This window comes from Lampetra fluviatilis, chromosome 33, assembly GCF_964198595.1.
Source record: "Lampetra fluviatilis chromosome 33, kcLamFluv1.1, whole genome shotgun sequence".
NCBI classification, from domain to species: Eukaryota; Metazoa; Chordata; class Hyperoartia; order Petromyzontiformes; family Petromyzontidae; genus Lampetra; species Lampetra fluviatilis.
Window position 1 is genome coordinate 7,361,930 of NC_136307.1, and position 13,595 is coordinate 7,375,524.

Here is a 13,595-nt window from a genome sequence, read left to right on the forward strand (position 1 = left end):
GCTTGGATGCACCAGTGGAAAAGCAGCATCGAATGTCGTCTTCTCGTGATCTACAGACTCGCCACTTTGAACTGACAGACAGTAAGAACAAGAAAATGTATCATCTTGTTTATACTGTTTGTCAGTTCAAACTCATTACCAACCGAGAACCATTACATGTCTCCTGGCCTCAATGTGTTTTTTTTTTTTATATAGTGATGTCTTTTGGAGGCTTGTGGCACTTAACTTTTGTTTCTGTGTGTGTGTCTGGTTGTTTCGTTTTCCCCCGACTCTTAAGGAGTTCACCGTCAAGCCCAGCAAACTCGGTCACCACAACTACGCTTCCACAAAAGGACAGAGCTCCCACAAGGAAGCCCGTTGAAGTAAGTTGATCATAATAACAAGTGTGTTTTTATTTTATTTCGTAGTGTCGTTCACGCAAACTTCATCTTATAATCCATAATATAGGTTTGTTTTGGGTTAGATCGTGTAAATATGCGATCTAACAAAAAAAAAACCTATTACGGATGATATTGATCACAAAAGCCTACATATTAAACTGCATCTTATGACGCTGCACAATCCACAAATCACGTGGGCACGTATGGACTCATGTTTTCAGCAAATTGATGAGTGTATATAAGTCGTGTGTGGGAGGAAACCAAAGCACCTGGAGAAAACCCACGTGCATGAGGGGGGGGCAACACACTCCCATGTAGATGGGGGACAGGTGATATTCATCCTCACTTTGCCATACCACCATCTCCTGGTGAGCCAGAGTAAGGCTGTTCCTTGACAGCCATGGGAAGGGAGTTTTACAAAATTTATTTCATCCGCTAGCACCCTCATTTTTACAGTGCTGGCTTACAGGTGTGCATCGCCACCTTTATCATACCTGATTAATTCACTGGTGGATGAAGGCCTCCCCAAGTAATCGCCGTCTCGCATGGTCCTGTATTTATACAAAAAAGTAAATTTTCCCAAATTCTTATTCGAATTTTGCTGTCCACTTCATGAGACGGAGAAATATTCGTTTGGAATATTGACATAGCAGTGCATCTTGCCCCGCATTAGAGACTGGCCAGTGGAAGGAGATATCAGAGAACTACTGCTGAGGTTCTGTCGAGTGATCTCATATCCACACTAGAGGGCACTGCATCTTCTTGCATTACAGTTTAACGAAAATTATAAATTCTTAAAAGCGGGAAATTTTATTGCACTAACAAGCGTGCTGTAAAGTATGGTCAAACAACCCTCACAACAAACATGGCATGGAGCAATTGATGAACAAAGGATTGAAAATTATTATTTGGTGAAAAAACTAATTTAATATGATGGTTTAATATAATGCTCATTGGTGACCATCATATTACAGTTGAGAACCCGCTTTAATCACCGCTGGTTGAAACTTAGATTATTCGAAACCAGGATATGAGTGGAGCAGAATTTGACTCACCTGGCCACCTGCTATTGTTGCACATATGCTTCAATTAAATCCCCCAACCCATTCTGTGGAACTAGACAACCTAGCACTTAATTGCAGTTAATTATAATATCTCCCTATGGTAATTATGGGATTTAGAGGTAATATAAGATCAGCGATTGCCGATGAGTCGATAATTCGCATTAACAATAAGCATGATGTCAGACTGCGGCAACTGAGGTGGTCATTTCTCATTTATTTAATCGATCGAATTGACAAATGGCTTTATTTAGAATGGCATGAAAATCCATAGCTAAGGAAATTAACTTATGCGATGCACTGGCAAACATCGGCAAGGGAGCGTTGGAGACTCCCAATCGTAAACATCAGACTTTTGTTTCGAATTAAGCGTGCTTACATTTGTTTAAACGGAGATCCCACCCAAAGCACAATTAGTGCTTGTAATTACCTACCAAGGCTGTTCATCCTGGGCTGTCTCACAAGAGTTAGGAGCTGCATTCATGAGGTATTGCTATGCATGCCATTATAGCAATAGAAGCATGTTGGGAAAAGCCTTCTACACACTGATTTACGTCTCCCCCTTTAATCTCGTTTTGCAAACACGTCCTCACTTTATTAATACCGCTGCCTGATTTGCGTCGCCTTAAAACACACTTGTCTTTTGCCTCCAGCTACCCTGTACACGAACCACGTTGTGTCGCGCATAAAGAAATGTACTGTACTATAGAGTACAATATATTGTACTCAATGAGTACAGTATTTCCACGAAAGCTTCAATTCTAGATTAGTACAATATATTGTTTGTGCAATATGTTGATTATTTTTTATAGTGTATTGTATCTTATTGTACCCCTGTATAATTTGTGTTAAATTTGCACTGCTATCCACGAGTTTTTACACTATTTTTAGTAAATTATTGTAACGTTGTGGGTACATGTAGGATGACGATGCGCACATGAACACAGCGTAACCATTCAACCTCCGTTGTCTTTGTTTAACTCTCGTGGAAAAATTGCTCTGATTGACATTCTTTCGAAATTCAGCGCACCCTTCAGAAATGCATCTCTGATGTAAACTGGGGTATTACTGAACCATACGCTGCCCATCCTCTTGTAATCATACTCAGCAGCAGCAGCTTGTAAATCGAAAGGAAATATTCATTGCTAGATCGCAGGATTGCGAGATATGGTGATGGCTTTGAGAGGCCTTCTTCCAACAGTGGATTGATCATGGCTGATACATTTTTGTTTTAATCACCGTTGTTGAGCACAGGCCCAAAGGCCCAAAACACCAAATGGCCACCAACAACTAGCACTGCGCTAGTGAAGGTGTAATAGATGAGGGATGAAGAGAGCAGTCGTGTAATCCGTGTCGTATCTTCCTTTTCAACGATCCGATCATTGCCGATGCTGCTTTCATCAATTTATTCCAGTTTCCTGTGAAGTCGAGGCCAGGGGACCGGCGCACGTCGGGCGTGGTGGACAGGGCCGCCACCCCCCGGGGCCCACAGGTACCGGCTGCAAGCAGCCGGAGCCCCGCGGCAAGCGGTGCGGCCGACCGCCGCCGCACTCCGGGCCTGCCCGGCTCGGGGCGTCCGTCAGACGGGACGCCGACCTCGTCCGCGATGAGGAAGGCCGCCTCCATGTATGACCTCGCTCAAGAAGGTACGGAGGGTCGTCGCCACCGATCGCCTGGCACGAACGCTCGCTGCTCCGTGGCCTCTTCATCCTGTCGCTCTTCCGGGGGTGAATCTGCTGCATATATCTGCTGCTGCTGTCCTGTGTAAACTTTTGGTTTCTGCGGTGGCGTCTCCTGGGCTGTGTGGCGAGTGTAGAAGAGCGGCGAGAAGTTGGTCTGTCGCGGAGCGGTTCTTCTGTGAGGATCAGCCCGTGTCGATGATTTGAGTGGAGTGAAGTCGACGAGTGAGCTGTGATGTTATTGATTGATCATCATCTCCGTTGTCATTTATCTTCAGTGTTGTGTTTTTGTTTTGACATTGCGTGATCTAGTTAGACTGTAGTAACGTATATATTGTGTGTGTGTGGGCAGTGGTAGTGTAGTAGTTAGCGTACTCCTGTACAAACAGACCCAAGTTTGGTTCCCGCTCACAGCCAATGTAGGTGACAAATGTCTGAACCGGCCCCGGGTCTCCCCCAGGTCGCCTCAGCCTTAAATGACGACCTGGTGTGGTGTGTAAACCTCAGCACTGGGGAGACAAATGTGGCCGAGCGTGTTGCTAGCCCACTTTACCCCTTCGTGTGCCGTGTGGGCTTTAATAGGTATCAGCTAACAACACTTGCCCTAACAGTCTGCGAAAGGCTATATGGGGGATATTCATGGTAGTATATTTTCATAATGAGGCGAATTGTTCATTAAAGACAAGCTGCTGTGTAACGTGTTTCTGGATGCAATTGTCATTTGAGAAGGGGGGGGCGTCTGCAGACGTAATTGACTGAAATCGGGGGGAAACCTCGCATCTGCTATTTAGACGGTGCGTAATTGTAGTTGCTGATTTTAATAACAGCATTTAACGTAGGTTATGCGTAGCAATGTAGAAAGATGAATACCTTTCTGCATATTGTGTTGGTTTACAATTTCATTGAAATCATTTTTGTAATTGTGTGAATCGTGATTTTTTTTATATTCCCGGCTTCCCTGAAACTATTATAAAATAATTTAAGTGTGTTAGAGGATTGAACATATATATACACATCTGTATTAAAAGTAGCTCATTGTTCTTTTAATCATATATTGTAGTGGTGACACTTTGAGTGGAAAACCACAAGTCATTTTAAAATTCTGTGACATTGACAGCTAAATATGCACGCTATATATAGACCTATTGCATAACCTAGTGCTCTGCTTTATTCTCACATACGACAAAAACCATGCATCCCCCTATTGTTTTTATACTCAACAGAGAAGTACTCATTGCATGCCGGCACAGCAAAGCCCCAAACACGCTCAGTGATAGGAGCTCGCGAGTCCCGTGCTGTCGAGCCCAAGCGATCACAACCGGCCCTTCCGCCAAAACCAGAGCCGCGAGCCATCGTCAGCCCAGCAATGCGGCAGATCGCAAGGAAGAAGGCTGCCGCGAGCCCCTCGCCCAGCCCCGCTTCATCCCTCGCCAACAGCCGCATGACCCGAAGCGTGTCCATGGGTGACGGCCTTAACTGCAAAAACTTTGGTGGCTCCGACGAGGACGGGGAGAACAGCTCGGTGAGTGAAGATCTCTACCCCGTGAGAGACCCGGGTTTGAAGAGGCCTCCACCGCGGAGGTCGTATCACCCTTCCAGGCCGGCGCCGGGGTCGGCCTTCAAGTCACCGGCAACGTCCAAGTTAGCGCCATCGTCGATGAAATCCGCGCTGGTTGCTCCCTCCACTGTGGCTTCGCAGTCCACGGTCCGCACGGCGTACAGGACGAGCCTGATCCTGGAGCTCTCGAAGCCGCTCTCGTCCCACATCAACACCGCATCCAACTCGGTGGTGCAAGTTACAGAGGTCATGGAGGAGTTCCCGTACGTGGAGCCTTCACGCAAGACTTTGCCCGTGGGCCCTCGAGCAAATGCGGAATTCCATCGCCTCGACGCGGCGAAGGCTTTGGCTGCCGCCGACTTGTCGAAACTAGACTTGGACACCAGGGACCGTTCTTGGCTTGGGAATATGGCCAGAAAGGACCCTGTGCCCGAGAGCCATGAGAGCCTCAAGCCAAAATCTGGACGTGAGAAGCTTCTAAAATCATACAAAGGTTTGCTGTTGAGCGATCACTGTTTGTCGCAACTCTTGGTGATCTGCGCACGATGGTCTCTCTACTTGTGATCTTCCGCACCCTAAATCACGCGTAGACGTTAGCAGCGTCGCTGGATGTTCTGTGGCTGGAAGCGAAGCCCAATGGCTCCACCGCACTGAACATTCAGCACCTCTGCGTGCCCCAGCAGCTTCGCTTGTAGTGTGCTTGCCCTGTTTGGTGATTGATTTTAGGATTTGTTTCCTCGCCTGTAGTGCTGGTGCAACCTTTCTCTGTTTTAATTATCCTAGTTCTGTTTTTTTCTTCTTCTTCCTGTTGATCAACGCATACCTGCCAGGTGTAGTCACATCGCAACTGCATCAAGGACTTGTCTGCACTTCTGCAGTGGTTAATGCACTACGCTATGAACCCAGAAACTTGAGTTTGATGTCTTGCTACAGCGAACATTAGTGGCATGTGATATCTGAACCGCTCCTGGGCTTCTCCCATTCACCAACCCGCATTGACCAATGTGGTTGAAGTAAGGTCAAATAAACCCCCACATCCAACACGATGTGGGGAGGCCTTCATCCAACAGTGGATTGACAAAGGCCTGTACTGGATAATCAGATTGTGTGATTTGTTTATTTCCGTGCGGTATTTTAAGGAACGGTTTTAATTGGCTCGTTTACATTGCAAGTGGCCTTGGCAGGTATGCACACCACACTGGATCACTTGGTGGTGGGTTCTGTCAACTCGTGTCTTCTCTTAGTGTCTCTCCTGATGTTCCTGGGGTTTTAGATGTGGTCTTTCCAACATTTAAATCAATGTGACGTTTTGAGGATGGAAGTGTGTGTGTGTGCGCGTGAGTCACGTAGAATCTGCATTTTCAATCCCTGCTTGATTTTAAACATTGCTTTTTACAGAACTGGTGGTGAATGCGGAAAATTGTGAAGAGGCAGCCAATGACCTACTTCAGAGCTTACAGAAAGCCATCTTGCTCTACCACAAGGTAAATTGTGATACTACTGCATGGGTTTTCGTGCTTCTTATATATTGCTCTGATGCGTTTTCGAGCTGTACCATGTGTTGCTCCCTGTGATATCCGAAGCTTTGCCTGACGTGCTGGGAGATTCTTCAGGAACTGAATTCCACAAGTGAAGTGAAATGTCAGACATCGTGCCAAATAACTCGTGGTTCCAACTGAAAACACAGCAGAGGGGTGAATTATAAATATTTAATAACGTGCAATTATTTTGCATTGGAAAATGGCATTCCTGCATCACGAATGCCCAGTATATTGGAGACAGCATGGTAATGTAAATAATAAAATTGCAAGGCCAGTAAGCCTGCAACGATTCAATGGATAGCAACAATTTTAGGTCACGATTATTTTAGATAATATATTATTGTACATTGTGGTCATTGTTGTGCGACCTCTTCTGGGGCCATTCTCTGTCACAGGTTGATGCACTCTGCTAGCTGCAGGTGTTGAATTGAGAATGTGTTCATCTCGTCACATGATGCCGACACTCCGATTGGAATGCAAATTGGGGGGTGGGAGGGGGTGGCAGGGGGGAAAAAGCAACAACAAAATTATAACAAATCTTGTCAAATAAATGACATGCTGGCACGGGATTCAATCGTTGCACATCTTGCCTTCGTTCGTCTAGATCCAGTCAAGCGAGACGCCGGTGGGCAGCAAACACCTGGCATCGGTACTCGCTGATGCATTCGATGGAGCGCGGGCACAGCTTAGCACGCTGGACCGGAGTGAGTCGAACGCCAGTGGTGGTGGCCGAAGCATCGACGCCAATGACGACGCGTCATGCGCGCGCGGCGTGGACGGCGACGGTCCTCTACTGCCGGACGACGCGTCCTCCTCGCCCGGCGAAGACAAGACCAGCGCCCTCCTGGAGCACTACTCCAACATGCTGATGAGGATGCTGGAGAAGAAAATGTCCGGAAACAAACTCTGATGGTGATGATCATTGGCGTCGTTTTTTTATGTTGCCGTCTTTTTTGTTGTCCGAATGGTACCGTTTTTTAATGGACGAACAGATGTAGCGACGGAACCTTATTTCCCCTTTGATGTTTTGCACATTCGAGCGCACGCAACGCCAAAACACATTGCGAGTTGATGGGCAGAGCGAGGCACACAAAATACCGTCTGTCCGTTTTTCACTATTTACCGAGCGACTTAAAAGTGTGGGATTCAGTGTTTCGGGTTGAGCCCGGATAGATGGCAGATGAGTAAGCAGTGTTTTCAGACTACCTTGACAGCACAATGCATGGTGGTTGCACGTCTCGGATGAAATGTTTTGAGTAAATGAACTTGCCAATTGAACGCCAGAGTATATGCAACACTAAAGCAGTATAAAGTTAAACTTCTGTTGCTTACAATTAACTCATTCGAGTACCCTGTAATAGCAGACCACAACAGCAAAGATTATGCTTAGCAAAGTCTTAATTTTTATTATTTCCTGGAACAGCAAGCCATGTTCGTTTGTAAATACTTTTTTGATTTCCTTGAGATATATATAATAAGCTTGTACGGCAGTTAAGTACACACTGGAAACAGTGGGTCCATCTGATTATTCTTCCCCAAATCGTTTTTGGTAACTTGTTTGTGTACAGTTTACTTGCGTATGCCTCGTCAGGTGCATCGTTAACTTATGCTTTGTATAATCCGGCCTTCTACATGGCCACCGTTTGAAAAATAAACTTTTTGTATGAGAAGAGGCATGCTATAGTGCACGATTACTATTACTGTATATGCCAAAAAATGGTAAAGGCAATAAGGCGTAAAACTGATAAATCCTGTATAATCATGTTTTATAATGTTATTGTTATTACTGTAAATTTCCAAAATGAACTGCAGTTGTGGCGTATGCAGTCGCGTAAAGTTGTTACACAAGGTGGCCATTCGAGTGTAGTTTATTTGTACCGGTCACATTTTCACTTTTAAATAAAACGACAAATACGTTGACGTGGTACGCTTTGCGGTACGAGAGCTTTCCGTTTTTTGCATTAGTCGCCCTGAAAAAAGTGTTCATGTACATGATGTATTGCACCTCAACGGTGTTAATTAGTCCTGTAACCACATGCCCCACACACACGTGTATTTGCTGCTCTTTGTACGGTAAGAAGGAAGTCTTTATCGTTTTACGTTCAGTTTGTGAGTAACAGACGCGGTATTCACCTTTTCATGTCCACGCTCACGTTAACTCTTCACTATCGCAGTAGTGTTTGGAGGTATGCAATTGGTGGAAAAAAATAAACATTCAAATTCATTCCTTATGCTGCTGTTGTAATTGTGTTGGGCGTTCATTTTTAACCTTTTCATGAAACCAATTCGAATGCTTTGCGTTAATAACACTGGCTGGGCTGGCCCACCGGTACAATGTGTTGTTCGTAATTGGAAGATTGTTCAACTCGGTCCTTCATAAGTACCACGTTTTAGGGAAGTCGACAAAAAACTGTCCTCCAACATAGGAATAACATTTCCACCACACATGAGCAAGAATCCAATTTGCCTTTTACCAAATGTTAATTAAGTCTTAAGACCTGCACAAAACTCTTCTAGTAATTTGACCTAGGTTATAGTTTATATGTTGCACATAGCTTGTCAACACATTCCTGCGGAGGGAGCTGGTAGGAACGTTGGGTTGCTCGGTCAATGGCCGGGGTCAACGGCGGCGTGGTGTATTCCGCAAATATGGCCGACTGTGAGGGCGGGCACAAGCCAGCGTGAGTAGGTTAAACGTGTTTTATAAGGGCACCATGGGGTGACCAGCCCTTCCCACCCAGCCGCACCCTCCCCACCCAGCCCCTCCCCACCCTCCCCTCCCCACCCAGCCCCTCCCCACCCTCCTCTCTTCACCACTCCCATTTTTTGATGCACGACGGACGGACACAATAATCCCCTGTGGGCTGGTGGAACCAGGTGGTTCCTACCAGTATAAATGGCAATACAGTAGTTCCTTTAAATCTTATCGAATCCTTTTTCGACGAATCAAAAATACTCAAGTGCTGTGACCGACTCGGACAAATGAAGTATCTTCGAAATTCATCTTCATGAGCCAAAATCAATCCACTGCTGGATGAAGGTCTCCCTCCGCTCTGACCATCTCGGCGTTGTGATGTAATGGCCCTTTTAGCATCTGCACCCGAGTTGATTTGAGTGCAGGCAAAACCCCACAAATTAAAAAAACATGCAAATTCATTTAGTTAAATAATCAGATTGAGCCTCTTCATAATGACACCCTAAGATTACTATGAAGAAATGTAACCTTTGCTGATTTGGATAATATATAAGCAGACAATGTCTCCTTTGTATTTGTCTCGACATAAAAAGTTTCACTTCTTTCCACAATCCAATGGCCTACAGCCTTCTAGGAATTGCATGGGACGTTATCTTCCAAAGAGATCGATCAATTTTCACCAAACCCTGCGGTTAATGGATGATGCCCTTGAAGTAATGGTTGGCCCGCTTGACCAGCAATCCCGAAGTTGCCGGTGCAATCTTGAAACAATGGGGGGCACGTTTCTTAAATCCTCCTGCCTCTGTCCGCCCAGCAGTGTAAATGTGTACACCGCAGTCGATTGTAAGGCTGTGTGTGGTGGGGTAAAGTGTGCGTGGATACTTCCAACCTCCAAGATGTCTGGCTGGTGTGGAAGTATCGGTCAAAATTCAGCACTCGAGGGGTCCTCTCGCACTCTCGTTGTGGCCTCAGTCGGGTAGTGGAATGAGAAAGCAATTCCAGTGCTGTACCTTTGCGGTTTTCATTACCTTTTCCTGCAGTTAATGAAGCGTGTTTGACTTGATGAGCACCGGTCTAGTTCAGCCGGTTCAAGTCGGGTTACCGGTAACGGCAGCAGCAGCAGTGAGACGCATCCGTTGGACGTACCCCGCTGAGTTTATTAGGTATAGTGAGAGAACAAAAAAGGGCTAAGATTAATTGGTCCAAGTTGACCCCTGCTTGGTGTCCTGACAGACAACTGATAGATTGTGCATTAGGATAGAGGTCGGCTTGTACTTGGTGTGATAAAGTTGATACAAGGCGAGGGACAGTGGTGTATTAAGGCAATATGTTACATGTACGAGGGTTAGACATTGCGTGTGATATTGGTCTTATGTTGACGACTACAAAACCTGACGGCAAAAGCAGTGTTATGGGTAGACTTCACTGGGATGCCCCCTTCCATGTTATTGTTTGTAATATGATCGCCAGCCTTTATCAGAATCAGAATATGTATTTATACTGGAGAAATTCGAGGAGCTGTAAAGCAATTTTTCACAGGTCAGAACATTATAACAACAAAATACAAAAAAAACACGATAGTGCAAATTATATTCAAGGTAAACAAACCACTTAAAAGTGTAATGACCGAAAAATGAACCCAAACCATATGCATAAACAAAGATATCCGATTGGAAAAAAGGCCTCCACGGTGATTGGTCGGGAGGCAGACTTTCAAAGAGATTGGAGAATAAAGGTTGAGTGGAAAAACAGAAAGGATCCGTTAAAGGGAACGGACAGGGATTGGCAAGAGGTAAAAACAAGGACAAGGTTCGAGAAAGGGGGCTGAGGGGATATATAAGGGGAGAGCACGAGGAGTGGGGACGCTCGGAGGAAGATACAAGCAGGAAGACAAGAATGAAGCCAAGAGTCCTTCATTGTGGAAGTCTATAGTCGGGTTCCTTATTGTAGAAATTTTTAATAAAAGTGGCTCTTATTACTTTGTCGTTGGAGTCGCAACAAAGTAATATACAAACAGAATAAAAAAAAGTTTTTATCTTACTCGGTAAGATCGCTCAACCTGGTAAGCGTGCCAACGTTGGGCCAAGTTTGGCACGTGGTTGGACCAATGTTTTGGCCAACGTTCCATGCTTATTTGGAAATCTACGCAGGTTTGAGTCTGGTTGGTGCTTGGATGGGTGCATGAGGACCATTCACAAGCAGTTTGTTACAGGGCTCTCAGGCTTCGTTGTCAGCTGAAAAGGGCAGTGCAGCGAAATCAATTGTACAATATTGTACTTGTGTGTGTCCATGTCCATCTATAACTCCCCATCTTCAAACAGCCCGCATTGACCAGCATTGTGAAGTATGTTTAGGCATATTTCCCAGAGCTGTGTGAAATGTTTGCAGGACAGGCAGATTCCTTTTTTGTGATGGGCCAACAATTGTTGCCATACTGCGTTGGCAGGGGTGCCTAAAAAACACATCGACCTAACAACATCCATCGGCAAACACTGGCCGAAAATGACGGATGAGAGCATGGCTGCTGATGAGACTTGCATGTGGAAAACGGTCCAGAGTTTGCTTGTGTAGTGCCAGTGAGACGGAGGCAAGGTTTGTAGGAGGCACCTTTTATTCTATCAACTTCCACGGTCTCGCCCACGCACTCTCCACAGTCGCTTAGCCTAGCCTGTACACAACACTAACCGTCAAACATTGACGGTGCCGACTGAGATAGCCAACAACTTCTAGCAGCGCAAAATCTAGTGAAGACGGCAGCGACGACGAAATGAGTCCACTCCCAGAACCGGCAGCCACGAGCTCCCGCTCTCGGCTCCTTTTATACTACCAGTGCGGCCTGGCTCCTCCCTGACCGCGCCTCCCTTCTCGAACCCAATAGCAGGTTCCAGGGGCCTCCAGATGGAGTCCTCCGTGACCCTTGCCCTAGTTTCTCCGCTCTGCCAACCCGTGCTTACCCACCGGCGTGTGTACTGTCTGTCCACCACAGTTGATCCTTATGGCGGTACCCCGGGGTACCAAATAATACAAAATGGCAGAGGCAATTAAATATTCTATTTCTGGCACACTATTTTTTCCAGGGGTGTACTCAACTCCGCGAATGGGGTACCATTCAATCCGAAATCAGTGCTACTCCGCTATTGCAATACGCAGCGAGGATGATTGTGCTGAAACCCTGAACGCTCGTACGCACCGTAGTGGTGCATCGTGTACAGTTCGTCGAGATGAGTCGATTGCCGCATCGCCGACCATCAACAGACTAAAAATTACTGCATCACGGACATTATGCGAGAGCCACTACACTTGTATTGAACAATTTCTGTTGATAAGATGCCCTCCTAGAAGGTGGTAGCTAATGGGATGTGTGATTTAAAGATATTTATGTGGAGAAACAAATATGGCAAAGAGGCAAATTTTATTTTTTTGTTTCTTATATTCTCTGCAACAACGCTAATTATCTGTTGCTAGGTGACGTTCCGGGCAATGACCCTTCTTCAGATCATACAGAATATATATACTCTGAAGAATGTATGCGCGATGCAGAAGGTCCATTGGCCGAAACATCACCTATTACATACTAGCCTTTTGCCTGTCCAAGGACAGGTGTATTGCAGTAAATCTGAAACTAGCAAGCGAAAAGCAGACTGCGACGTGATATTCATTGCATTAATGTGTAGTGTTGTTCAACACGGCACACACTGTGGACTGGGAGGCAACACTTTTATTTAACAACTTCCCTGGCAGGTAACACTGAACGTAACTCGGGTTCTATAGTAGGTGATATGGATAACTATGTGAGTAGCAAGTTAACTCGAGACGAAGACCCGGAGACGACGAGACGCGGGACACCGGCTTGATTCCACAGACGAGCCCAGAACACTTCCGGGACTGCCCCTTTATGCTAATGAGCGTGGCCTCGCTCCGCCTTCGGCCACGCCCCCTTCGAGACCTTTCCAGAAGGATCTCGACCGAGCATCACGTGCCCCACTCAGGCTACCACGTTCTCACTTACCCTCTCTCTCAGGCCATCACCAGGACTATGCCCTCAAGGGCTGGCTGACATGCCGTACTTACTAGAGAGAGGTTCCAGACGCACAGTTGCACGACTGTAACAGGAGCTGGCACGAACACCCTAGTCACCGAGTGACACCATTTACGTCACGACAAACGCGTTTGCAATTTGTAAGGGCGCGGTGACACAGACCTATTTCATTTTAAGGTTACAATCCCTTGTTCATCATGACGTCCTTTTTACTTTGATGTCTCAATAGCGTTACGGAGATCGCGTGACGTGAGGGTTCTGCCTCAGCCCCCCATGTGGAGTGACGTCAGCCGCTAATTATTATTATTGATGGAGGGGGGGGGTGTCCATTTCGAGGACGTCACCTTATAATGATTATTAATTAGGGAGGCTGTTCGATGTGGAGGACGTAACCTGTTCATGATTGTTAATGAGGGGGGCTGTTCGATGTGGAGTGACGTCACTTGCTCATGATTATTAATGAGGGGGGCTGTTCGATGTGGAGTGACGTCACCCGCTCATGATCATCTATTACATTACAATTGTCACAAATTCTAATAATTATTGTATAATCGCAATGTGTGTAAATATATAGTACATCTCTTGGTATTCACATACCTGTCAGCCCCTTATCAGTGCCCCATCTTATTACAGACCAATTCA

The 13,595-nt window shown here is 45.9% G+C and overlaps 1 protein-coding gene across 3 annotated transcripts in view; it reads left to right on the forward strand.

Annotated features, from left to right (window-relative positions):
- Positions 1 to 8,443, forward strand: part of LOC144944018 (mitogen-activated protein kinase-binding protein 1-like) — a 79,055-nt gene extending 70,612 nt beyond the window's left edge. For 2 of the 3 annotated variants that reach the window (XM_078872002.1, XM_078872003.1), the window contains exons 26-30: positions 278 to 362; positions 2,856 to 3,087; positions 4,344 to 5,171; positions 6,077 to 6,162; positions 6,824 to 8,443. In XM_078872002.1, coding sequence (XP_078728128.1) covers positions 278 to 362; positions 2,856 to 3,087; positions 4,344 to 5,171; positions 6,077 to 6,162; positions 6,824 to 7,129 — 1,537 coding nt within the window. In that variant the 3' untranslated portion in view covers positions 7,130 to 8,443. The remainder of the gene's footprint in view (positions 1 to 277; positions 363 to 2,855; positions 3,088 to 4,343; positions 5,172 to 6,076; positions 6,163 to 6,823) is intronic. The other variant, XM_078872004.1, reaches the window with a different exon arrangement.
- Positions 8,444 to 13,595: the final 5,152 nt, after the last annotated feature.